The sequence below is a fragment of the Vulpes vulpes genome, chromosome 12 (genome assembly GCF_048418805.1).
Source record: "Vulpes vulpes isolate BD-2025 chromosome 12, VulVul3, whole genome shotgun sequence".
In the NCBI taxonomy this organism is placed as follows: Eukaryota; Metazoa; Chordata; class Mammalia; order Carnivora; family Canidae; genus Vulpes; species Vulpes vulpes.
Window position 1 is genome coordinate 89,601,574 of NC_132791.1, and position 13,703 is coordinate 89,615,276.

At 34.4% G+C, this 13,703-nt stretch overlaps 1 protein-coding gene across 8 annotated transcripts in view; it reads right to left on the reverse strand.

Moving 5' to 3' along the window:
* Positions 1-13,703, reverse strand: part of HIVEP1 (HIVEP zinc finger 1) — a 141,599-nt gene that overhangs the window by 54,814 nt on the left and 73,082 nt on the right. For 6 of the 8 annotated variants that reach the window (XM_072729140.1, XM_072729138.1, XM_072729144.1 and 3 more), the window contains one exon: positions 11,550-11,603. The exons of the other annotated variants lie outside the window; for them this stretch is intronic. In XM_072729140.1, coding sequence (XP_072585241.1) covers positions 11,550-11,603 — 54 coding nt within the window. The remainder of the gene's footprint in view (positions 1-11,549; positions 11,604-13,703) is intronic. 8 annotated transcript variants of the gene reach the window in all.

A 13,703-nucleotide genomic window follows, 5' to 3' on the forward strand; every position in this document is an offset into this window, starting at 1 on the left:
TGTCCAACGTGAGACCTGATCCCAAGTCACCAGGATCAGGCCCTGGGCTGAAGGCAGCGCTAAACCACTGAGCCACCTGGGCTGCCCTTTCGTCATATTATTGTTATACAATGTCACATTCATAAATATTACACTCCAACAGAACACTGTTGTAATTATTACTTTACATAACTTACGTCTTTCAAAATGCCACTAAAAGAGGAAACCAAGTATGTACTTACAGATTTGTTACACTAACCTTATTTATGATTTTGCTAAGTGCTTTTCCTTACTTCTAAAGAGCACCTCAGAGAAACTCATCCTTTCCATGGGATAGCTAGGTTAGCAAGGAAGGTAGAAAACTAACAACCGAAAGGAGGCATTATGAAAGAAGTATAGTTTCTATTTTTATAAGTTGTTCTAATGTGTAATGATATGGCCTGTGCAAAAATAGCGAGTTGGAGAAGCATAAGATAAAAATCTCACTGTTGCTAACAAGAGAGCTGACACTGATAATAAAACCAAATATCTGGATGTACTTTCGCAGGTTTAAGAAGGTCACCTGGTAGAAGGATGATTCAGCCTTCGACTCAAATAATAAGTTTACAAGATAGTCACATTTCCCTGCCTTGAAGGTCATTTGGGTTTGCATCCTTCTGGTTCACTTTCATAAGAAGGATTCCAAAAACCCTGGTGATTTTTCTAAGAAAATTTTGAACTTGGAACTGGGGCCCATTTCGCTCTAGGTCTTACTCTTCCTATAGTTGAATCCACAAGAATACAGCATGATGATCATTTCTCTGAGCAATATGTGCTTAGGACAGCCCTATTAAATAGGCTTTTGTAACCAATGGTAGCTTGAAATCAGCCATGGTAGGAGTATTTTCTCCACACTGCAAGTGCTGCCAATTGTTCCCTCTCTTCCCCCAGGGACCAGCCCAAGACTGACCCTAAGCTTAAAAAAGAAACAAAGAATTGAATTTAAATAAAGTATTTTTAAAAGAAAGAAAGAAAGAAAAAAGTTTAGATTGAGGCTAATGCTATTACCAAGACAAGAAAATACAAAATCTGTTTGGTAAACATTTCTACCGCAAAGGCCCTGGAACCTTCAGAAGTCTGAAATCCTCAAATTTGCATTCATAACATCACAACCTCCTGCGAGGTTAACTAAGATGTTATATTGTATTACCAAAGTATACCAAGAGTGGTTCTAATCTTAGCGTTTAGATAACATCATGAGGAAGGATTCGTTTGCAGTAGCTGTTTACAGTCTCCAGGACAGGTTAGAAGAAAGCTTTTATTTTTGTTAGAGAGAGATATATACACAAATGGGTTCTGTGTATCACTGCAGACACATATACAAATTATACAGATAATTTAATATAATAAAAAATTTACTTCCAATATGCAATCTAGGTTATAGAGGGAAAAAAACCATCCATGTAGCTACACTTAAAGAAATAGAAGAGCACATATCGTTCTGTTGATAATGCGAAGGAAGTCATTCTTTCCCTCAGCTACCTACCCACCTGTCATCATTTATTCAGTGAATATTTGCTAGATGCCTACTGTATGCATTAGGGGCTGGTGCCAAGTGCTGGAGTGGATAGTGGGCAAAACTGAACTGGAGGAAATCACAGGAGACTGGTGAGGGAGAGAGAGCAGATGAGGGGTGGAGCTTACTGAGATGAGGCGGAGCTTAGCGAGATGAGGGGTGGAGCTTAGCGAGATGAGGTCTCACACGTGCCAGGTTTTGGAGCACTGTTTTCATGCCAAGAGCCATGGAAAGCCATTACAGGAAGTACTGTTAAACAGCTTCTAACGGGTGGTTGGCCTGCTGAAATCAACACACCCACAACAACACACCCCCTTCCCTGCTCCTGTGCAGTGAGCGCACTGCACTCCCCAAAGTGTTCTGTGGTCTGCTCAAATCTGCTTCTTCACTTAAACATCAGACTCTGGGCAGATGTCACAACCTGCATTTGTCCTCATTTCCAACATTCTTCAGCCCTCTCCAGACCTTCCCTCACTCATCCACCAAATCTCAGTTGCTGCTTCCAAATCTCTTCTTCAATGGAAGAGTTAATTCTCTGACTGGTGCTCAGGACAACACTTGAAGTTATCATCCTGCAAAATTTGATATTCTTCTCAGATGCAGCCCAGCCCAATAAAACACTCTGCATCCTGAAACCGACAGAGACTATGGTAGTTGGGTGAAAGGGTACTTTGTTATTTCTAAAACTGCTCATGTTTTAACTTTTACATTTATTTTCCAGAGTTTCTCCCAGTTGTTTAATCCATTTTCAATTTATTCTGCTTCCCTTCACTTTTATTTTCTATTCTTCCTTCCCTGGAATTATCTGCCTCACTTCCACGCCACACATCTAGTACCTTCTCTCGTCTGTGGATACACAGAGCAAGTCTCTCTGTAGGCAATAAATATCTGAGCTCGCTTCGCTTTTGTTCCTTTTGCCTCACACACGCATTACAGCAGCCAAGTGGAGAAATGCCTAACTAAATCAACAGTAACACACAATCCTTTTAAGTCACTCTGCAACATATTTACATAGAAAATACTGAGGCGTATGCATGAGGTCAGTAACCCAAGAAGCAAAGACTGTAAGTTGAACATAACCTGTTTTTCCCTCTTATCATTCTTCTATGAATCCCCAAGAGAACCAACAGAAAAAGATCCATTCCTTTGTTTTTCACAGTCCGCAGGGATGCTGTCCTCAAAGCAGCTCAAGTCCACACATCATCATCTGAACCACTTTATCTCTCTTACCAAAAAAATGAAGCAGTGGACGTACATACGTACTCTGTAGACTCTCAAACAAACACATTACAAACATTTTAATCTCCTTGAAATCAGGATTCATCTTCTATTCAATTATAAGAGCACTGTGCCATGATTTAATGGGCAGTGACTTTCCCTTTCTAAATGGTGCATGAAATCATTGTGCATCTCACAATCAATAGCATCTTGAAGCGAATGGAATATGCATTAAGAGTGTAAAAGAATGCAAGTCTGTGATATCCTATGAATCCTATAAAATAAAAATCTTGTTAGCTACTTAAGTCTCTAATTTAACGAATGATTACTCAACAGACAGAAATCAGTAACAGAATATTCTAACAAGAAACTATTAAGGATCTTGCCTCTTGCATTTTATGGGAAACACAGTGTTAGTTTTTCTGAATTTTTGGAGAAAAGATTTATTTATTTGAGAGAGAGAAGGAAAAGGAGGGGGCTCCCTGCTGAGAGTGAAGCCTGACCTGCAGCTTGATGCAGGCTTGATCTCATGACCCTGAGATCACAACCTAAGCAGAAACCAGGACTTGGTTACTCAATGGACTGCGCCACGCAGGTGCCCCAAGTTTTTTGTTTTGTTTTGTTTTGTGTTTCATTTAAACACCACGAGTACAGAACACTTAAAGACTTTTTTTTTACGTTAATGTACTAAAAAAATGCCTTTTGTTATTTATCATTGTGCAGATCATCTTCTATATGGCTGGCAGAGTCTACCTGAAAGGCAATAATCTTGGGATTTGGTATTTTTAAATCTCAAAATATCAACAGGATTGACATATGCTACCTTTAAGTCATACACATTGCACAATTAAAACAATACTAATCTTCCTATAATTCAAATTAGCGTTGTCTATTACACTAAGAGAGTACTTCATGAAACCTGAATGTTTAAATCTAAAATTTCAAGTAATAAAATATGATTCTTTTCCCTAAAAAAGCAAAATCTCTTGCTGTTTTCCCAAGGGAAATTTGTTAGGTACTGCTGCCAGTCTACACAAAACCTTATGAATTTTGATTCTACCAATTCAGATTTCATGATAATTTGGGCAAGAGCAATAAAGCCAAGGCTTATGGGTTCTTTTAGGGGTTAGACTTTTTCTTCCCTGCCTACTTCCCAGGGCTACAAAGAATGGCTGATGCATAACACAAATTTGTTGAATAAAAGAATGAACTAACAACGTTATGAGAAAAACATAGTAAGTTTTTTAGGGCATTTATTAAGAAAGCAGAATTTATAAATATTTACAATGTTATTGTATTATAAATGGTTATTTACAATAAAATCCATTAATATACTCATTTAAATGCATTATTTCCCAGCAATTAATTTATAAACCTAAGGACAACTTGTCAAGAATACATGCTTTACTAGTTGGTATTGCTATACACTAAAGTAATAAAACTGCATTCCTTTAAAATACTCTGAAGTTCAGACATCTCAATGAAACAGTACACTGGCCTTTCCTCTGGCTGGGAACCTTCATTTTGTAAATTGTTAATGCCCTTCTAGTAAAGGATTCTTATTCTAGGTTTATTACATTTTCATGATGCTAACCAAGTTTTGTCTTATTCCACAAACTTTCTCCCAGACTATTCTAAAACATTTTTATCTTACCTTATATTGCATTAATATTACTCATTTTAATTTAATAAAATGAGCCCAAATTTCCCACAATGCCACCTTAATTTTAGTCTTACTCAGGAAAGGCTTCATTGCTCCTAATCTAAGAACAAGCCCTTATGCTTTCTTAAGTATACTTAGCAAAATTCTTAAGGAAGAGAATGTCATTAGCATTCAAGCATAACCTTATTAACATAAAATATTATTCCAAATCAGCCTTCATTTTTAAAAATAGCATGTGTGATATTTAAAAAAGAAGAAACATGCTAGTATTTTTTGTGCTCCTGGCAAACTTACTCCTATTAAAAGAAGCTTTAAAAAAAGACATTTAGGAAAGTAGGTGAGCAAATTCTAGGGTTTCTTATTTACACACTAATTAGAGTTCCACAATCTAGTTTTCTGCTCATTAGTCTGTCACTTTCACTTCAGAATTATGCAGCCTAGTTTTACACAGAAACCTAACTTCCCTTAAGCTTTCCCAGATAATAGGAGGGTAATTCCTGGGCATAAATTATGCCTAGGTTAACAAAAATCCTATGTGTCAAGTGACTCCTTGGAGCAAGTCTAAAAGCACTGAGTTATTTCAGCAGTACAGATTTCTTACTATGTGTTAAGCCACACAGACTACACATATATGCTTAGGCCCTCATTACTCTCCTACACAAGGTAAAATGAAGGATTAACCGAAATAATTTTTTACATAAAAAAACTTTCTGGCGGTGGGGGTTTAAAAAGTCAGAGTGATGCAACTGCGGCTAAAAGAAATTACTGGCATTATAGTGGCAATTTCAGGATTTTGCTGTCAATTACTGTGAGAAATTCCAATGCAAGCTGACCTAAATCTCAATCTTTTTCTAGAGCCAATGGCTGAATCCTATTTTTCCTGAATTATCACAGTGTTTTTAAAAGAAGTGACTGCTATCATAGTATCACCACTCAAAGGGTAATACTGAACAGGACTATTACAAATTCAACTATCACTGGACCACAGCTCTCATCTAGTTATGATGCAGAATAATGTTAGAATAGTAGAGTCTAAGACAAGGACTTGAAACTTCCTCATGCCACTTTCTGGTTGCACTCTCTGGGGGTAATGTTATTTGAAATATTTCGATTTCAGCTATTTAATCTTTGTAACATGGTAAATTTAGAAAGTGATGACTTCTCAATTTCTAGCATAAAATCTAGGAGCATTTTTGTAGGACATTCCTTAAAAATTTTGATTGCAGTGTTCAGAAACCGAGAGCAAATTATTTTAGAAATACTAACTAGTTTTAAAAAAACAATGTAACAATGCAATTAAGTGAGAAATCACTAATAAAAACAGAAAATCTCCAAAAATATGGGAAAAAATTCTATCAAGAGCGTCAAAAAGAAGAAACCAACATAGAAATTAATGAAAGTAACAAATATAAAATTGTGTACACTTGTGATAAAGCAATACTTAGAAAGTAATTAATAGCTTTCAGTGATTCAAATAGAAAAGAATGAAGGCTTAAAATAAATTAGCCCAAATTCCAACTTTAAGAAATTTGATAATAGAATAAACTCAAATAAAAAAGGGAAAAATATAATAAAAAGCAAAACTTAATGAAACTTTTAAGGACAATACAAGAGAATATGAAGAAAATCACAAGTTGGTATAGCAATAAGGAAGTGAAACAGGCCTCTGGCAAGACTAATCAAGAAAGAGGGATGCCTGGGTGGCTCAGCGGTTTCACAATCTGCCTTTGGCTCAGTCCTCAGTCCTGATCGACACCAGGATCGAGTCCCACATCAGGCTCCCTGCATGGAGCCTGCTTCTCCCTCTGTCTGTGTCTCTGCCAGTCTCTCCCTCTCTGTGTTTCTCGTGAATAAATAAACAAAATCTTGAAAAAAAAAAAAAGACTAATCAAGAAAGAGAGAAAAAGCACAAATAAACAAAATTAACAATGAAAAAATCCATGGGCAATGAAAGAGTAAGAGAATACCACCAATGACTTTTTGCCAATAAATGTGAATACTTAACAGAATGTATACATTGTAACAAATATATAACTTACTATCTCATTGAAGAGAAAAAAGAAAGCTTGAGCCGACCTGTTACTAAATACAATAATTTGATACTTAAAAATCTACCTTCAATCCCACTGGAAAGTCAAAATATATTCTAAGATCTTCCTATAAAGCGATCATTCCAATATTACACAAACATGTCCACGGGAAGCAGGAGGACAGTTCTCAGATCACCTCTGTTAAGCTAGTATAATTGTGAGACAAATTAGGCAAGGAACATTATCAGAAAATAAAGCCATTATCTCTTGAACATGGATACAGAATTCTTCAACAAATATTAACAAATCAAATCTAGCAGTGTGTTTAAAAAGACAAACATCAAGACTAAATTGGTTTTATTAAGGGAATGCAAGTGAAGTTTAAACATTGAAATGAAAGAAGAAAGACTATAAGATCAACTCTACACATGAAGAAAAAGCATATGTACAATTCTTATAAACATCTCAATAAGTCAAAAAGATAACCTCCTTAAGCTATTAAAAAAAAAAACTGACCTCATCCTCCCATAAAAAGACTTCAATAATTTTAATGGTGAAATATTAGAAGCATTACCCTTAAAATCAAGAACAAGTCAAGGATGCCAATACTACCATTCTTTTGCTATTTTATGGAGCCAACTAGGTAAAACAAGAAAAATAATAAACGAACAATGATTTTAAAAAGGAAGAAATAAAACTTTCATTATTTCCAGCTGATATGACTATAAGAAAATCTAAAGCATCTGCAGACAAATTTTCAGAATTAATGATTCAGTCAAGTGGCTGGATACAAGATGAATACACGAAAAGATACATTGCATTTCTATTTGTCAACAAAAGCTTGAAAACAATTTTATATATATACATATATATACACACACAAAAAATAAATGAAATCAGCAAAAGATATTGAATTTATTCCAGCAAATAAATTCAATAAAAGAAATACAGATCCATACAGAAAAAATTATAAGAGGTTAAAGACAACACATGTATCAAAAATATGCTATTTTTATAGATAGAAAGCCTGAAAATTGTGACAACAGTTTCTCCCAAATTCAACGCAATACCAAAGTCCCCACACGTTCTTTTAAAGCTTATTTTAAAATTTAAATGTATGAGCAAAACCTAGAAATAGCAAAAACACTTTAGGAATTTGCCCTACTCTACTTTATATTAAAACATAAAGTGAAGTAATTAATACATTGTGATATTAATCTATGGATATATAAACAGAACAGAACAGAGAGCCAAGGAACAAACCCATACATACAAGGAAAATTAATATGAAACAGAAAGTAAAGGGAAATCCACTCAATAAATGTTCAGGGACAAATGGTTACCAACTGGGGGTGGGGTGGGGGAGACACAAACTAAAACTGAAATCCTGACACCGTTATTTAAAAAAAAAAAAAATCAACTCCAGATGGATTTTTTTTTAAGAAGAAAAATAGAGAAAAAAAAATATATGTGACCTTGTGGTAGAGAAGAATATAAGACAAGCAAAAAATTTTAAAAATCCCCCAAACAAAAAAATTCTAATCATAAAAGAAATAGCTAGTAGTTTGATAATATTAAAATTAAGAGCTTCTGCTTACTAAAGTGTACTTTAAAGAAAGTAAAAAATTAAGCCCAAAACTAAAGCAGGTAACACGAATAAAGGATTCTTATTCAAAATACATGAAGGAAAAAAACCAAAGATTTTTAAAATGCATTGGAGATACTAACAAGCATTTCAAGATGGTGGAATACAAATGAAGACATGTTTAACATTCTTACTAATTAGGGAAAAATAAGTTGAGAGCAGGAGAAAATACTACCTTTTACCCATCCAACTAGAAAAAATAAAAGGGCTGACAATTCCAAGCACAAAATGAATTCTTAGATACCATTATACTCCTTCTTATATACCCTGGAAAACTCACACATGTGCACTAGGAAATGAGAATATTCATAGCTCCCCTGTTGGTGACAGCAAAAAGGTAGGAATAACTCAAATCCATCAACAAGAAAATGGAGGAACATACTGTTTCACATAATAAAATATTATTACAGCAATGAAAATAGCTACATTCAATAACATGTATACATTTTAGAAACAATGCTCAGTGAAAGAGCTGTTAAAATTATACAACATAATTTTATTTTTAAAGCTCAAACTCTGGCAAAACTAAAAAGTGTAATTACTTTTATGAAGCATTAACACAATGAACGCAAACTTGAGGACAGTAAGTGCGTCCACAGAGCAGACAGCGGGAGGAGACAGCCTAGCATGCAGATTGATGCAACAGTACTGACAATGCGCCAGCTCTTACTTATACTAGGAAGTGGAATCAAAAATCACCATGTTATTTTTATGCTTTATAATTCACTACATTAATACATTAATCTATATATATATCAAATATTGTATGATAAACATTTTAAACAAACTATTAAATTAAAACTTATACAAAAATAGAACATGAAAGCTCTCCTGAGAAATTATTTATTTCTTCCCAGTTTATTTTATAACATACCCCATCCCCACATCTATGACATTCATTATTTATTTTATCTAAATCCTGTGCAATAATTTTAGGAATAGTGTCAAATACAACGGATGTTAAGAACAAGTAGAGAGTACTGTAAGGGGAATATAATGACGTGAAGGAGAATTATGTGAATGTTACATGTTCTGTTTATCCACAAATTGATTAAAATCAAAATAAATCAGTCATCTAATTTTCATTCATAAGCAGAGAGAAAGAATAAAAGAAATACATTAACATAGTGTCCTTTTTTATTTTATTGGTGTGTAATGGGCCAAGTCACTTTCTTTGCCACCATATTAAGCAGATTAATCCTTTCTTAAAATGTTAGAAACAATAAAGATCTATCAACGAGCAAGGTTTATTTTTTTTAAGGGCCTGCATTAATGTAGATGCTTCCGAAGATAAATTAGTTATTTGTCCTAATGTTAAAAATAAACGAAGAGGGGGAAAGACCACAGATAAGTTAAGGACTATAGTATCTTCAAGGGAGATAAAGCCTTAGAACCGTGAGCATTGTAGAAAATAGCCAGATGTAGAAGAGAATAAGTCAAACTTTCAGGGGAAAAAAACAAAAGCATCTTGAACAAATAATGAAAAAGTGATCTGTCCTACATGAGTCATCTTCATAAAAATAATAAACAAATTTTTAAAGTATATCAAAGGAAGAAATGAATTTCCTTTAATAAAATAGGCAGCTCAGTAAGCAAAGTTTGAGAAATCTCAACACTTTTATTACTCAAAAAATTTTACCTCATATTGTTAAAGACAAACTGATATTATTCCTTAATTATATTTGAGGGAAAAGTTATCTTATTTTTAATTTGCCCAGAATGTGTATGTAAAAATGAAAGCTGAGTAGTAATTCGAGGCAGTGAATTGCACAGAACAATGCTCACTTGGTATTCATCCTAGGTCTTAAATAAATGCAGCCTGCCAAATGTAGCCCACTAGATTATTCTGAACCTCATTATCCAATTTCTTTTTCTAGAACCTTTGTTCCATTTCCTCCTTCCTATCAGGCATTTAGTTCACTGTTCTTAAAACTCTCTGCTGAAATGAGAAAGAAGGAAAAGGAAAACAAGCACACATTTATTTTTCTACTTGAAGCAGCTCTAAACCATTACTAGATGTAAAAGATCTCGTAGAGCCTGCATGTCTTAAATGCTGTATGTCTACAGTGATGGGGGAAGGGATCTTTACTCAACCACTGAGAAGGACAGCATGGCTACAGTGACTTCTCTGTTCTTTCTAGACTTTTCTGCAAGAATGTCTTTAAAGGAGCCTATTTGTTATGGCCCTTCCAGGTTGCATGGAAGAAAGGGATGGGAGGAAAAAAAAACAAACAAGAGAGACACTTCAGGGCTGTTGCACATCACAACCTAACCATTCAGATCAACACCAAATCATTTTGGAGGTTCATAGGTTGACTCAAGGCCTGGAGAACCTGGATAGTCAGATATATTTCTATAAAAGATACCTCGCTAGGAGCCTAACTAGATTTTTGTTTCTAAAGGACTTCCAATTGGAATTCTACATGGCTAAATTACTCTGTCAAAATAGTCCACTCTAATTAGAAGATATAATTAGGACAAAGACATAATAAATCATGAAATATAAATGCTACAAAGGGAGCTTTAATTATGTCCTTTTAATCAATTTTTCTCATTAACACATAAGTGTTGGAACACTATCTACCTCACACTGTCTCCCCCTCTGCACTGGCTATTTTATAGTGAACGTATTTTTTCGTGTTACATGGAAAAGTAACCAGTATGTTTTCTATGATGACAACCAATTCTTGCCTTTAAGCTTCATTTTCTATACAAAATTATAACCATAATAAAAAATACAAAGCCATATAAATAAAAGTTAATCTTCCTCAGCCTTTCTTCCACCATTATAAACATATTTGTGCACAGTCCTTGCAAACTTTGTCCAAACCTGTATTATCATATGTACAAGAATGCGTATGAATACACATATGTGTGTGTATGCCTCTGTCATTTGATTAAACAAAAAAAATTGGGATATTTTACAAGCTACAATGCAATTTCACTTTCCTCATTCAGCAATAAGTTAACTGAAATTATTAACATTTTTTAAAAAGATACATAGTATATCCCAAAATATGAATATATTACAATTCATTCAACTGTTCTCCCACTGACTAGCATTCATATTTTGTCTTGAGCTTTTGTCATTACAAAAAAATATTGCATCACAAGAACACACATATATGTGTAAACACAGCCATCATTAGTCATTACATTTGTATTTTTATTGCTATGGGATGGTCTCAAAAACAGGACTTTCAAATAGCTGCAACAATTTTTTATATCCTACCAGCAATAAATATGTGGGAAACCATTTCAGAATATGGGTGTAGCCAAGGCATTTCACAAAGCAAAATCCATATACTTTTAAGTATCAATTAGTCTGAGGTGATTTTTAATTTTATGTTATGTTTACATTGGTAGATTTAGTAAGGCTGCAATTATATGGTATCTATAGAAGAATCACTGTTAAGAATACATATATAAGAATATATATTGTGGCTGATTTTAATTTACCTTTTTTTGATACTTCTGCCCCATTAAGTTCTTTTTGTGCTTCTTCAATTTTGTCTAAGAAAAACAAAGAAGTTTTACAAATCAATTCATCATATACAAACAAGAATACCATAAAACAAACATACTACTTAACACATGGTGTCTGATACATTGTAGTAAATATTTATTGAATGAATTATTTATGAAACACATATGTGTAAACTCAAAATAATGATATATTCCCTTATTTTAAAACTGAATTTCTCATTTCATTCATGTCTTGGTCATAAGGACCAATTCCAATTAGTCAATGTTTCCATAATGCAAATAATTAGTACATTTGAAACAGTGAACTATATAGTTTAAAAATGTTTAGGAACCTAATAAAAGTATCCAAAAATAAATCCTTCATCATGAAGACATAAAAATGCCCAACAAGGATTTTATTAGAGATATACAACAAATGCCCACTAGCTTAGGAACAAGTCTAATCAAAGTTCATAGATGGCCTGAGACCTATGCCAAACATGGAAGAACCAGGAAATAAATGAAATGAGGAACCGAAGAGTAGCTTCATAGCCATCTGTCTTGCCAACCTTTGGTAACAGGATAGTTATTTATGAAGTGTGAGGGTAGCATAATGCATTAAAGAGATACTCTATCAAAGTAATGACCACAGAACTGCTAAATATGAACCAGTTTTGAAGGATCAAGTGTAACCTGGAGGTAATAACTAACAAGATGCTAGGAGGGCTGCCCTAGGGAGGGTTAGGGAGGGATGGACAGCAGAGGTAGCCAGTGTGGGTTCTAAGCCAACAGGTCTTAGATCTGAGGCTCTGAGCACCACTGGGTTTTGAGAAAATAAATAAATAAATAAATAAATAAATAAATAAATAGCACGTGTTCCACTTTGGGTAACAATTAATTTTAACTTTTTAAGGATATACTTATTTGATGATCGTGACAATAACCAATTCCAAGTTTAACACAGGAGTCTAAGTGCTCATGATAATGGTAGAAGTTACAAAATTCCCAGGGCACCTATTTTGTACTGAAATGAATACAGAACCAGTAATTATATAATATTTTAGTTAGTCCATGGAAGTATCATTTAAAAGCTTTTCAAAATATTGGTACTTGAGCCATTTATGCCTTTGGGCATCCACCACGAGTCCCTAAAAATGGTCTCCAAAGCTAACCGTACCACCACTGGCCACAGATGATCTTCCAAAACGCATCTTTTTCCAAACAAATAAAAGAGGCAGACCCCACCACAGGCCCTTTGAACTCTGGTCCATCTGCTGCTTCTCCCATCAACCTTGCCGGGAAAGCCAGAAATGCAGAGAACCTTCAATTTACTAATCAAACTTCTTTTAAATTGCATATTGATCCACCCAATCCACCTAAAAGCACCAAATAAAGGCAGAGTGGAAGCAGCAAGATAAAAGAGACAAGCTAGTCTGAAACATTAGACACTATCAGTGTTGGTTGAAATAACTAAATTTTTATCCTGACAAATGTATCCCCACAGTAATGTCCTATTTATTTGATGCTAATCATTGGATCCAGAATGAGATGTATGAAGAGTAACCTGTAGAAATAACACAATTTTTCTTATTTATAAATTTTAGTTACTTCTCATGAGATGACAAGTGAAATCGGAAGCCCTCCTAAAAAAAAAAAAAAAAACAACCCCAAACCAAACAAAAAAACCAACCCTCTTATTAAATGTAGAATGTGGATCCTGCCTCAGCAATAATTTTGCTTCGAAGAGAAAAATACCAAATGCATGGATGAAATCTATGTTAACATAAATAACAAAAGGGTAAGGGCCACTTTTTTTTTTTTTTAGATTTATTTTATTTATTTACGATAGACATAGAGAGAGAGAGAGAGAGAGAGGCAGAGACACAGGCAGAGGGAGAAGCAGGCTCCATGCCGGGAGCCCAACGTGGGACTTGATCTCAGGACTCCAGGATCGCGCCCTGGGCCAAAGGCAGGTGCTCATCTGCTGAGCCACCCAGGGATCCCCAAAGGGCAACTTTTTAAAAAATAAAATATACTAAGTACACTGTAGACCTTCAAAAATGTAAGGAAACAAATTGTATAATTTAAATATACAGTCCTTGAGAAACATAAAAAGGAAAAAACACTGTTATTTCTATGTCAGCAGTT